Source organism: Meriones unguiculatus, chromosome 3 (assembly GCF_030254825.1).
Source record: "Meriones unguiculatus strain TT.TT164.6M chromosome 3, Bangor_MerUng_6.1, whole genome shotgun sequence".
Classification (NCBI taxonomy): Eukaryota; Metazoa; Chordata; class Mammalia; order Rodentia; family Muridae; genus Meriones; species Meriones unguiculatus.
Window position 1 is genome coordinate 34337714 of NC_083351.1, and position 13949 is coordinate 34351662.

At 36.9% G+C, this 13949-nt stretch overlaps 1 protein-coding gene and 1 pseudogene across 4 annotated transcripts in view; both read right to left on the reverse strand.

Moving 5' to 3' along the window:
• Positions 1-13949, reverse strand: part of Tpp2 (tripeptidyl peptidase 2) — a 74204-nt gene that overhangs the window by 25326 nt on the left and 34929 nt on the right. For all 4 annotated transcript variants that reach the window (XM_060379837.1, XM_060379836.1, XM_060379835.1 and 1 more), the window contains 6 exons: positions 12936-13093; positions 12194-12270; positions 9734-9840; positions 7912-8066; positions 6359-6475; positions 6061-6161 (listed from right to left, as the gene is read on the reverse strand). In XM_060379837.1, coding sequence (XP_060235820.1) covers positions 6061-6161; positions 6359-6475; positions 7912-8066; positions 9734-9840; positions 12194-12270; positions 12936-13093 — 715 coding nt within the window. The remainder of the gene's footprint in view (positions 1-6060; positions 6162-6358; positions 6476-7911; positions 8067-9733; positions 9841-12193; positions 12271-12935; positions 13094-13949) is intronic.
• On the reverse strand, positions 3-6050 carry LOC132653036 (kelch repeat and BTB domain-containing protein 8-like; annotated as a pseudogene).

A 13949-nucleotide genomic window follows, 5' to 3' on the forward strand; every position in this document is an offset into this window, starting at 1 on the left:
TGCATCACTGAATTAAGTCAAGACTTCATTTAATGATACAAAGAAAGCTAAACATACCAGGTTAGAGAACACTCCTAAAATTGCCTTTTACTATTTTAATTTTTTTACATTCATAAACTTAACCTTTAATATCAGTAATTGTAAGATTCCAAGGACCATTTCTGAAATCATTTTAAAAATTGGAAAATATCCCAGCTATATAATGTAAACAAATACTTCTTCATATAAAATTCAATATATATTCTACTCCCGTAGCAAATTCTAAACCTTGGCTTTGACACACTATACTTAGATGATACCCTCAATATGCACTGTTATAGGAGAACTAATTGTTATACAGATCATCAACAGAATAAATCTAGTGTAGAATTAGCCACAGTGTGTTGTTCTCTTACATATCATATGGTATTAGTACATTGCTAACTCAATGTTCTATGTCTTGTTTTCAGGTAATGCACTTTCCTAAATACAGAGATTATAAAAATGACAGGAAATCTTGATACTCAACAAGGTTTTCAAAAATAAATTACATGGATATCTCCTGTAAAAATTATTTTCCCTCTCATTAGCATTGCAAAGCTATAACATAAGTAAAAAAAAAATCATAGAAATAACCCTAAGACAGCATGAAGCAAAAGAAAACACAAGAGAAATCAGTGGGATAAAAAACACTGGTTGACAATGTTTACAAAGAGATTAGGAAAAACCACAGCCCAGCTCTACAGAACACATACATGCTCATTCTATAAATGCTGTCCACTTAAATTCAGTTTCAGAGAACTACCTCTACTTGTTAGGGCCTCTGCAGAGCAATGCATTAAGTTTCTGGAAAAGAAGGTATGTGATGCAAGTAGCAATGTTTTCAATTTGTTTTACAGTATCACCTTAGAATTTGTGCAAGCCTTTTTTCTTTTCTTATGTTTTGTTTGTTTTTGTTTTTCAATACAAATCATGCCAGTTTTCTTCAAGAGAATCAAGCTATTCTGATTGAGAACAGACTTGGGCCTTATGCGTAACAGTCTTCTTCATCTGTTATAGGTGGCATAGTAATGAGAATGTTATTAACCTAAATGCTTGCCTTAGGTAAAAAGGAGTTGTTTGTCCATTATATTAATATTCCTAACTAACTGAGACACTTATCAGTTAAATATGAACTTAGTACATATATGGCACAGAAACCCATGGTTCTGTTCACTCACTCATCCTTCCTTCTCTATCACCTTCAGCTAGAACAAGTAATTCAATGTAAAATATTCATCACTGTTGAGTGCAAAAAATAGAAATTGTAACTGTAGTATAAACCGTATAAGCCACTGCAAGACACTTGCTTCTAGAAAACAGAATATTAAAAGTAGGTGTAAAACTTCACATTATACTTTAGCTTTCACAATACCAATAATGACTAGACAGATAGATTGAAAAGGAGGTTGGGCTACCAAACAGCCCCTGGAATTAAACTTGGAATTGTAAAACTGAATCCAGTTAGACCAATGGCCATTGGCCATATCCTAACACACAAACAGACCTCATAAAGTCACCAGGCAAAGTAGCGTGGCCATGGAACTAGCAGGCTAATCTGAAAGATAAAACAGGCTCATAAACCACTGGAACCAACCTAACTACACATGGATTAACCTATACGAGCACAAGTCATCTGTAAATCTGAGCCCTTTCTGGGATTTTAAGAAGTGAGACAGTATTAGCACTTGAAAAAGTTATGGACAGAAAACTGATACTTTAACATCTTAGACTAACTTAAAGTTACATGAAAAACATGAAACAATCTGACTAAAAGTTCTTTCTGAAACTAAGTTTTTCTTCAGTCTACAGATGGAGCATGTTTAAATCTCTAACACTTGAAAACAATTCACAAAAAGATATATGTAAATAGTTATTAAGTGATGATCTAAATCAGTGCTTCTCTGTTAAAGAGATCACAGCTAAACAAATGATACTGCCTCATACTGTTTACCCATATTCAAAATAAAAAAGTCACGTTAACCAGTTTGGATGTCTCGACCCAGGAATACTCTGCTTTTTAAGAGTGCATCGCTGCCTTGATTCTCCTGGTTTTTTAGCAACTATATATCACAAAATTCTAGAATGACATTTTTATGCCAGGAGTGGAAAAATACTGATAACTGCATTTGATTCCCTTTCCTTACTGAAGTGAAAATGTTAAGAAGATAAAAGCAAGTCCCTCCCCATACCACAATTGTTACGAATACTCATTTCTGTGCACAGAACTTGCTCAGCTTCCTTCAACGTTGACAGCATTTCCTAAACAAGCTTCCATAGTATGAGGTGCCAATGATGTGCTGAGGCCTCCCACTTATCAGAGAATTTTCTGAAGACACTGAGGATAGGGTTTAGCCATGGCACACTCAAAATGGCGGCCAAGATCCCACAGATGTGGGGTCTCATACACTTTCACTCACTGGTCAGCAATGTCATTCGACTGGTAAAGAAAATGCTTCCTGATGGTTCTTCAACAGTCACTTGAGTAGCTCAGACAAATAAACGAAGTTTATTCTGGAAAAGTACCAGCTTAAGGTATGGATTTATAAACTGATCATATGGAAAGTCCTTTTCACGAGTCCATTAGCTCAATATCATAGTCTTCCACAGCAAACACATGCTGATGATTTCCACAGGGTCCAATATGTAGTAGATTGAGTCTTTGTACACAGCTGCTAAGCCCTGGATTCTAGGCACAGTCATGGGGGGTCAAACATCCCCAGTAGTCTTTTTGAGGCTCATAGAAGGGGCAAAATTCCCCTGTAAAACATAGATCTTTTCTCTGTGCTCCACAGCATTATGACACTCCAGTGAAACTGGCATGGAGAGTCATTCAGCAGTTCTAGCTGCTGTCATAGCACTCCATGGACTTCAGTGAGTTTCTTCCATCACCTTCATAAATACGCCCTCCAACTGCATACATTTTACCACAGCAATATACAAGTTTGCAGCCTATGCTGGCTCAAAGAAAGGATGGCTTGGGTATCCATCTGCTGGTGGAATGGTCACACATCCAAACGTAATTTTCTGTCTTATGATCAGTGGACACCTCATTGCTGCTTAGCCCATACCCTCCTGCAATGTAAATGCTGTTATCTGGTGATACACGAATCCCAACTTCTCTTAGGTCATTTGGTGGTTTGCATAGTTTAAACACTTCCTGTGACTATATCTAGACAAGGCACTGTTTGCTTCTTTCCTGAGTGTTTTGTGTGCAGCATCAAAACACAGGATCACATCAAAAGCAGAAATCCCATGTCTCCATGCTTAGCCACTGGTGTTGGATGGTCTCTTTTCCCCACAGCTTTTGACTACAGCCTGTGCAAATCCAGGTGGAATTTTCTCGATGAATGTATCTTCCATCAGAGGAAAACATATACATTTGGCAAAAATCTGTGGAAGGTATACTTCTCTTTCATTCTGTTCATATTCAAACCACCTTATAATGCTTTCATAAACATGCTCTTCCCAGTCTACACTTAAATTGTCACTATCTAGTATGCGTATGAGTTGGTCTTTTGTCAGCTGGAGAAACTCTTGCTCTTTGGTGATACACAGAAACTTTTTTATTGATATATTCTTTATCAATCTCCAATATGGTTCCTGATGGACCATAATGATCGGCAAAGACCTCAACAGAATTTTGTGGATCCAACTGTCTAATCACATACTTAGCAAACCGATCTTATATACAAGGAATTTGGAAGACAGTAGCTGCAGTGAACAAGGCTTGCACACTGGCCTCTGTCAGAATAACTCCATAGGTATAGGCATAATTCAATATTAAATACATTGATTCACCTTCAACACCAATGACTCGAAATTCTTTAGTACTTTTGGTAAGGCCACTAGTGAACATGGACCTGAAATAGGGGCTGATAGCAGCAAGAATGTTTCTATGACAGGAACATGTTTTCCTGTGATCCACTTCCACTATCCACTCTCAACTGTCCTTCATCACATACTGTTTTGAGTTTCTTAAGAACACTGCAAGCATAGGAGGAATCCATGGTATTGTGGGCTGTGTCTAATATGGAACCCCACTTTGTGTTGAGGAAGACTTACTTAAATCTACCAACACGGCATTTCTCCAAGGGGCCCCAGCTCCGGTTATTTAAAGAGGAAACATCATTGTGTTCAATATTTTGTTAGTATGTACTCCATACTGACTAAATCACTGCAATATTACAAAGATATTCTGTTCATGATCAAAACATTTAAAAATGTTACAAAAAACTCTTAGCACAGGCAAATCCCAACACCTGGGTGATGATTACTCACAAGAGTTAAAGCACGTTTCTAAGGTGTGAACTCACCCCCACCTGCTGATGCTGCTGCATGGGCTTCGCAGGAGCACCCTCACATGCTGGGGATAGAACTAACCCTTGTCCTAAAGAAATGACACTACCAAGGTAATAGCAGCACAGCCCTGAGACTGGAAGATCCTGCTTCCACGGGGAGTTTATGGCATACACTCAGGAGGGAAATTTCTTCTAGCATTTTCTGGTACTGAATTTTTACAAACAATGGACAATGCATTCACAAAATAAAAATTGGACACCATCAATTTTCTTTGTTATAATACCTGAAATTAAATTTATGGTCTTATGCACGGCAAGTTAACACTACCGTCAAGCAGTTCCGTTAGTGGCCAGGTACCATCTGCAGGGAATTATATATGAGTACGTCACTGATGGGACTCTACTATGACCTTCCTACTTGGCAAGGACCTGTGGTGAATTTTGGTGGCTTTTATGCTTATTGTCTACATTGCATGTGCTACAAGCTCTCCTTGCTTTCACTATGCTGTTTATACTCGTAGCAATATAGTTTCACTTTGTTAGCCACGGGCAGGGCCAGGACCATGAAGGCTAAAAGCCCGGGGGGTGAGTCTGGTTTTTTCAGTACTCTTTGGAGGGATAAAACCTCTTTCCTCTCCTCTGTCGCTATCGATCCTCCAGATGTGATCATTTATCCTAGGGTATTTTATGAACCATAATCACATTCCTAGAGAAACAGCTGCAGTCACACTGAGTAAGTCTGAGGCATGGGTAGAACGCAATGGGTCCTGTTTGCAGGACTGTTCTGAAGAAGCTATGTCTAATCAACAGAGATTTAGAAAATTGGAGAAGCTCTGTGTCTGGCTGAAAGAGACTCACAACAGTTATTAGAAGAAAGACGGTATCAGAAAGGCCCATGGTACCAAGCAACCTTTCCTGATATATACTTACTTCTCAGTCTACAATTTAAAACATACTGTGACAGAGGGAGTCTATTTGATGAATAGATATATGATCACAAATGATTAACCTGTCTCTCACCTTGCATAACTGTGTAACCACATTTGCTGCCAGGTAGGTATGTGCTCATGTCTACAAGACATGCCTGGCTTGACATTTATTTTTGGTTTGCTGAAATTGTGCTTTGTAGTACAAAATATGGTTGGGGGGTAATTAACCCAGGGGGAGGTGGGAAAGAGGAAGCGAAATTATCAGGGGCTTTTCATAATGAGGGGGGCTTAGGTATTGCTCAGGCTGTGACTTCTTTAAATAAAATAACCAATGGTGTCACTGCTCAGGATAGGATTGTGATTGTTTAAATAAAGACGTCTTGAGCTATTCAGACCCACTTGCTTCACTTTCTGCCGATACCCTTTCCAGTCTCAGGACCTGAACCCTTGAGCAGGATTTGGTCTCTGGCACAGCTCCTCAGTCCTTTTTCTTAATTCCTTGAATTATCCAGGTTAGCCTTGAACTTGTACTTCTCCTGCCTCAGCCTCAACTGTTAATTTGTCTATGTCAAGAAGTGAAATGGTCAACAGAGTAACATTAGTGATGCTGCGATCAGCGAGGGTAGAAAGTAATACTGAGCTACTTCTGGAAACCTGAGAGGATTCCTAAGCAGTAAAATTAAACTGGATTTTTTTTTATTATTATTGTTAGCATCACATGGATTTTTAAAAAAAATTTAAAAAGAAGAAAAAAACAAACAAAAAATTATTCCCATTAACATTCAACTTTTGTTTAAAACAATGAGAGATACCGTAATGTTTGGACCCAGCTCTTCAAAGTTATGCAAGGAGCCAGATCTTCATACTTTAAGGAGGACTGAACATCAAAACGATTGATCCCTTCAGATGCATGCTACAAAAAAATATTTAAAAATTAATTTCTCAAATTTTAACAGATAATAATCTGTATCTAAAATAAGTTTTAAATACCCATGAATGAATATAATCAGATTTATAGATTGGTTTCTAATTAAGGCTTATATCTACCAAAGCACTTATTTTTCATAACAAAAATGACAGCAAAAATAATTAGAATGTTCGAGTACTTACAATGTTTAACTGTGGTGCAGTACACACTATTCCGTGGAATGATATGGTATAATCAATATTGACATCACTGAGACTTGCCCACCAACGAGCAATACAAAATTCAATTGCTTTCCCACCCTTAAAATAAAAATAAAAAAGTTAAAGAATGAATCTGTTAGCAGGGCATGGTGACACACATCTATAATCCCAGCACTCAGGAGGCAGAGGCTGAAGGATCTCTGTGAGTTTAAAGCCAGCCTGGTCTACAAAGTGAGTCCAGGACAGCCAGGGCTACACAGAGAAACCCAGCCCCAGAAAACAAAAAACAAAAACAAAAAAGAATTAATGTTTTCTAATTCTTCCTTATATTACCAAACATGATCTGTTCCCCAAAAAATTTTATTTGTATTAAAACAAAATATTTATATTATCTATTTTACTTATTTATATATACACACATAAAAGAACCCTAGGACCAATTTAAAGATAACTAAGATTCATAATGAGAAGAAATATTATAAAATTTATAAAGCATACTCAATAGGCATGAATGAATTTTCGTTTCAACAAATTTTGGCAACTGAAGTACCAATAAAATCATGGTTACATCCTTCTCTTAAGAAACAGTACATTTAGAGATGAATAATGCTAACCTTGCCCTATATAAAAGTAAGATAAGAGATACAAAAACAATATAGAAAGAAATGAAAACCCAAAAGAGCAAGCTCAGCAAGCACAAAAGCACATTCACCTCTCACACAGGAAGGACTAGCCATTCCTAACAGGTAAAAATGGAGACTGTAAACAAACTATAGATTCTTAATAGTAAGACTTTAGTAACATAACAAGTGCCCTGTAGAAAAGTCTCACATTAAGAAAATAATCTGCTAATAATGTAAATAAAATAATGTGCTAACAATGTAAATGAAGCTCCAAATTATAAAGTGGCACAAGATCAGAACTTTTCTTTGACTGAAGTATCTAAGTTAGAGAGATATGAATATTGGTTGAGGTACAGTTCATTTACAAAAGACTTGGCTTAGATGAGTTCCATTACAGCACTTTAATAAAGGGAGAATAGAGGAGGAAAATTCACTTCTGAAACAAAACTTAAATTTTATTTTCTGGCATAGATTCTCACTATATAAATCAGGCTGGTCTAGGAGAGCCTCCTACTACTTCTGATTCCCAAATGCTAGGATTACAGTGAAGCACTGGCTTGGTTTTCACTGTTTTTTAAAGACTGATTTATTTTTATTTTATGCATATGAGAGTCTTGCTTGACTGTGGTGCTTGTCCCAGATGGGCACGAGAGAGCCCTTGGAACTGGTGCTACAGATGGCTGTAAGCTGCCAAGCAGGCACAGTGAGCTGAAGCAGAGGCCTCTACAAGAGCAGCGACCACTCTTCAGGCCCAAGCCGTCTCTCCAGCCCTGGTTTTCAGTATCCTTCATTAAATTATGATCATCCTACCTTATCTGACAGGCATGAACAGAATTTAAAGCTCTAACATGCTCTAGATACAACCTATAACATCTTGTGAGTGTTCTGGATTTTCCTGTCAGGCAAACTTACCAGGACAGGAAAGGCTTCAATCAGTGTTCCTTTTTCTGGAAGGGAACAAAACTTATAAAATTCATGACTTCGATACGCTCTCTGCTTCACAAGCTGTACTGCATGAAGGACAAACTTTGCTGATACCTCAGAAGAACATGAACACACGGTAACTTCTAAAATAAAGAAATTAAATTTTAAACTGGCAAGAATTAAAATGCTCAAAAAATAGTTTTTAAAAATGTTTACCTGTTTACAGAATAATAAAAAGTAGAATAACATTTTATTATTTTTTTAGATTTATTTATATTTTACATATGTGGGTATTATCTTCATGTATGTCTGTACAACATGTGTATCACTGGTAGCTGCCAAAGAGCTCACTGGATACTCTGGAGCTAGACTTAGAAATGGTTGGAGCCTCTGTGTGGGTGTGGGCAATCAGACTCCAGTCTTTCTGGAAGAGGAGCAAGTGCTCTGAACCATGCTTCTCTCCAAGCCCTAAAAGGTTATTTTCCAAGGAAAGCTGCAAGCTTCCATGAAACAAAAAAACAACGTATGTGTGTAGATGGTATTCTATAAGAAATAAACCATTCAGTGGACAGCAATCCTTACTGCAGACACTAGGAAAGAACAAAGCTGTTTCTAGATCTACACACAATTATCAAAACTAGGGCTTAAAAAAAATCTCTCCTTTCTATTTTAATCAGAAAGAAAATTAATTCCCAGTAAAAATAATTATAATTTTAGAAATTTATCATGTCTAGTCTTTTACTCTTGTATGTATTCTGATTTTTTTCCCCAAAGTATTATCATCAGAAACACACCTGCTTAACTTTATTGTAAGGCTAGAGGTAAACCAAAATCATTAGCCAAAATTTAAGGAACACTTGCTCTAATTTAAGGGCACTAAAGCAAGGTTCAGTTCATTTTGGTTCTCACAAAACAAGAAACACAGAGGGGAAATTAATCAATTGCTATGAGTACATATATCATGTTTTGACAAAACTTTGATCTGAACTAGAAGCCATCAGAACACTGTGGAATTATGTGGGAAGATGTTCACTTTATAGCATTCAGTAATGTTTTGTAACAATAACCACCACCCCAAACCCCATACATGTTTTCAACAACTAAATACATCATAAGATAATTACATTTTTTCATTCTTATCACTAACCAAAATTTTTTTTAATTAAAGGAAACAGATTCTGAGGAAACTACAAAGGCCAGGCAGAAACAAATAATTTCTCTGAATTTATTAGAGCCTGAGCTATACAAGCTCAAGAGGCCCTATATAAATACTGTAGTACTAGGCAACGACACAACCTGACCTCAAAATAGTCCACAAAACAACTCACAATTATAGACGCAAACAGCTTTCTGTCACTGAGTATACCAAGTTGCGACGAGTTACAACCTTAACATAGACAAAACACTTTCATAATTGTCAAATCATACAGACTAAGAGGGAGCAGTATCAGTTAAGACAGAAATTCATCTAAGTATAAAACAAGCCATTCCAAGTAGCACTAGCATATGAAAGGGTCTACACGTGAACCTAGACCTATTCTCCAAAGCTGGGCATTCCCACGACTTCATGCTTCCTCTTTCTCAAAAGTCAGTCAGAGCTCGGATAAAGGTCTTCTATAGGAGAAAAGCCCTCTAGAAGCAACCCTCCTCCAAGGGCCTAGAACAGACTTAGGATATACAAAGACAGTAGTCAGGAGTATCTCCTGAGACTCCTCAGAAGGAAATCAATACAGCAATAGTGCATCATTACCACTGTGCAAATTCTCTAATAGAGATTAAAAAGAAAAAATCACATACAAATTTTACTTACCAGCCCAGGTTGCCCCCTCAGGAACCTCGACAAAATGTCTTCGAATCTGACCAGGTTTAAAATGTACATCTGTAAAGGCTAGATCATAATGTGATGACTCATTTACTCTGAAAATTTAAAAAAAAAAAAAAAAAAAGAAAGAAAGAAAAAAATTAAACATGATACTTTAAAAATAAAGCTATGTAAACAAAAACTCACAGACTCTCTAGACGCCATCCAACAGAGAACAATTTGCTAGAAATAATCTCGGGGCCTTGCAGTGATAAACAGTAAGCACAATCTTCCCTCTTCCTGTACCACAGCAGCAGATATAACCTGACAGCGGCTCACAAATGACTCTACTCAACTATTTTTATACCTTGTAACAGAAATAGTAAAAAGCTTATGCTGTCTCACAAGACTCTCCAATTACCAGACTCTCAACTACTGATTTCTAATTTTGTTTTTGTTTTTGAGATAGGGTTTCTCTGTGTAGCCCTGGCTATTCTGGGACTCTTTGTAGACCTGGCTAGCCTGGAACTCACAAGGCATACACCTGCCTCTGTCTCCCGAGTGCTGGGATTAAAAGCATACGCCACCACCACTACTACCAGGCTGGAATTTCTAAATATTAAACTCGAATTATATTTTGTGTCAGTAACAGTCTTACAGATGTGTAAGTGAAACATGATTCAAATGCTCCAAAGACAAACTACTTTCATAAGAAATCAAAGAAACATAAACATCAAATGTGTAACTATATGGGGCTGGAGAAATGACTCAGTGGTTAGGAGCACTGACTGTTCTTCCAGAGGACCCAGGTTCAAGTCCCAGCACCCACATGGCAGCTCACAACTGTCTGTAACATAGATGCAGGCAAAAAAACAATGCACATAAAATATAAAAATAAAATTAAAAAGTATTAATTAAAAAAAAAGAGGGCTGGAAAAATACCTCAAAGCTTAAGAGCACTGGCTGCTCTTACCGAGGTCCTGTGTTCAATTCCCAGAAACCACATATGGCGGTTCTATAAGGAAATGTGTTAACTATATGTTATGGAAATAAAGTACATGCTGCAATTACAGTCTTTAATTTTACAATCAAGAAATGGGTACCTACTACGTATGAGACACTACTATTTGTAGCTAGAAATATACCAATGAGTAAAATATAACCCTTTGCTCTATAAAAACTGATGAGGAGAAAAAAAAAAAACATTTAATGCAACAAGCTCCAGAAAGGGAGTGATAGCAAAAAATAGAAGAAGGCTTAGATCTTAAAAGTGAGCCTGTAGATTGTTGAAAAGTCTTAACTAAATTCCCACTGAACTTACACAAAATATATAATGGAGAATTTAACTGTGATGCAATTTCCCTGTGCCTGACATGATTTAAACTCAATCTCCTCAATTTTATGCTATAGACCTCATTGGCTGAAGCCTATTTCGTAATTGATATTTAATTCAAATAATCCCCCCAAATGCATTAATTTAGAATGTGTAAGATAAAGCTTGTATCCTCAGAGGACTCACAATGAAATGATATAAATTAAATTTAAGACATTGGAAGACATTAGCTGAGGGCTGTCAGGGTCTTGTAAAAAGTGTTGCTGTATAGAAAGAAGGAACTCTCAGTGGACTTGGAAAGGGGCAGGGTGGAGATAAGGGAGGGAGGGTGCGAGTGGGAGGGAATGAGGGAGCGGGATACAGAGTTAATAAAATGTAACTGATAAGAAAAAATAAAATTATAAAAAAAAAAAAAGAAAGAAAGAAGGAACCCCTTCACCTAGGATGCCCAGAAATAAGTCTGGTTATTTAACAGACAGGCAAAAGAGGCAAAGAAAACAAAAATACAAATGCATACATAACTGAGGAAACCAGGAGTGTCAGGGCAAGGAGCCAGCTAAAAATGTGTAATTTAGTATAATCAGACACAGGAAGCTGTCTGGGATTCCGAGTTGTAATTGTGGGCTTTTTTAAAGAACGTAAACCTTATCCTTAAGGAGTGCTTCTGATGTGTTTGAAACAGGACAAAATATTATCAAAGTTGTAGTCACTAACTCCAGGACGGTTGACATAGAAAATATAAGTTTGCAAACAGAAAGTAACTAGAAAAATCAGAAGAGTATAATCACAGACACAGGAAGGTAAAGTAGGGTGGAATGGAAGAGGATGAAGACTCACTACCGAGTAAGAGAGAAACGGGGTAAAATAAAGTGGAGACAACCTCTCAATGGGGCAATATAGAGTCACTGGTAATCTGGGCAAAGACACTTCAGTGGAAGGTAGACAGATGCTAGATACCCTCAACTACTTATAATGAACAAAGACATCACAGCTAACTACACACCAACTAGACTGCTAGCTAGAAGCAGAACCTGTTTACCTGCTTCTGTCTTAAATCTTTCTGGTAACTTGCTTCTGGGCTAATAATCCTCCAAAAGTCCATTTATACATGATAGTGAGCTAAACATCTTACTTACTTTGCTGCTATAACTGCAGTGATTGGCACTCTGAATAGAGGACCTGCATTGGGGGATGCTATATCATAGCCACATACCTTGAAGAAAAAAATGGCAAATTTCAACATCCACACAAAAGGTTGCAAAACGGGAAGTAAAGGGTGTACTGTAATCACAGAATAATCTAACGTTTAAAGGTCCTACAAGTAAATTAATACCAGATTACTGACATTAGTTCACATAGTAACCCACAATCCAAATAATCACATAGCAAACCATGACTGAGATGAACAAACAATAAGGCTTATCTAGTAAAAAACCAAAACAAAAGCACTTTAATTACTTTCTGCAAATACAAACTAATACTTAGTATCATAAATACTTTTGGAGGTAGAAAACTTAGTTATGATATAACACTATTTTGTGTTTATTTACAACTACCATGTTTAACAAATGTTTTGTCTAAATAGTAAAGCTAACCACAGCACAAATTTAGCTGCACTGCATAATTAACAAGGTGGAAAGGCCTGATCAACAAGGCTTTGCTGTATGTATCTTCCCCTAGCCTTCTTCATAGAAGGTTGCATATAACTAACTGCTTAAATGGACAAGTATTGAGACAGTTGAAAAGCAAGAAAATCCACCAAGTAAAAAAAGTATACAGTTGTTTTTTAATGAGAAAACACACCGGGGATTGTTCACTTAAGAGGTAACTCTTAAAGCATTTCAAAGAGCAAAGAAAAAATAATAGTTAGGACAATACCTCTGTATAATGTAACCCTTCTCTTAAGCCCCTGGGATCCACACGTATGTTTATGTGCCGACACTGATTCATAAGTTCCAAATGGCTGGGACACTGAACCCAAGATGAATTTGAAGTTAAAGCTAAATGAAGCTGAAGGGATATTTTTTCTGAGTTTTCTGGCATTAAAGATAAATAGAAAATTAAAGTCAGCATTTCCCCCTTTTCCTGGGAACCATTTTAAAAGTTCTATGCTCTGTCAAGAAAATTTAGCAACGGAGTCTGGTCAACTGTATCATGCATTAGACATGACACCCAAATTACAACCTAAATAAAAACACAATGTTCCTTTTATTTTAGTATCCTTGTGTGAGATTCATACACATTTTCATCCAACGCTGATAAAAACAGAAGTTTCGGGCTAGAGAGACTGCTCAGGTGTTAAAAACAGAAGTTTAGTGGATATTTTGTATCACTGCAAACAATGAATAAGCATCTGATAAAACAAACTGCCATATATACAAGGACAGTTTTATTTATACTTAATTGAGCAGCTGTGTCCCTATCCTCCTGCCCCCACCAACTGCTTCTACTTCTAACACTCACCTAAAGCTCTGTCTTCTATCCAAGGAATGAGATGCAAAGAAAAGGAATCTGTACTTTTTTTTTATAGTTTTAATAAAACTATGGGCCACTGAAGGCTTGGGCATACCGTTTTCCTCTATACTTAAGATGCTGACTGCGTTTCCATGGTACTGGGATTCCTAATTAGTACTTTCCATCAAATCTATTAAGTTTTAAAATAATCGCTTGTTAATTTGTAGCCTCCCCTTAGAGCAGTGGTTCTCAAACCTGTGGGTCATGACCATTTGGAGGGATAAGTCAAACAAATCTTTCACAGCAGTCTCCTAAGACCACCAGAAAACATAGATATTTATATCACAATTCATAACAGTATAAAAATTATAGTTATAAAGTAGCAACAAAAATAATGTTATGGTTGAGGGTCACTACAACAAGAACTGTATTAAAGGG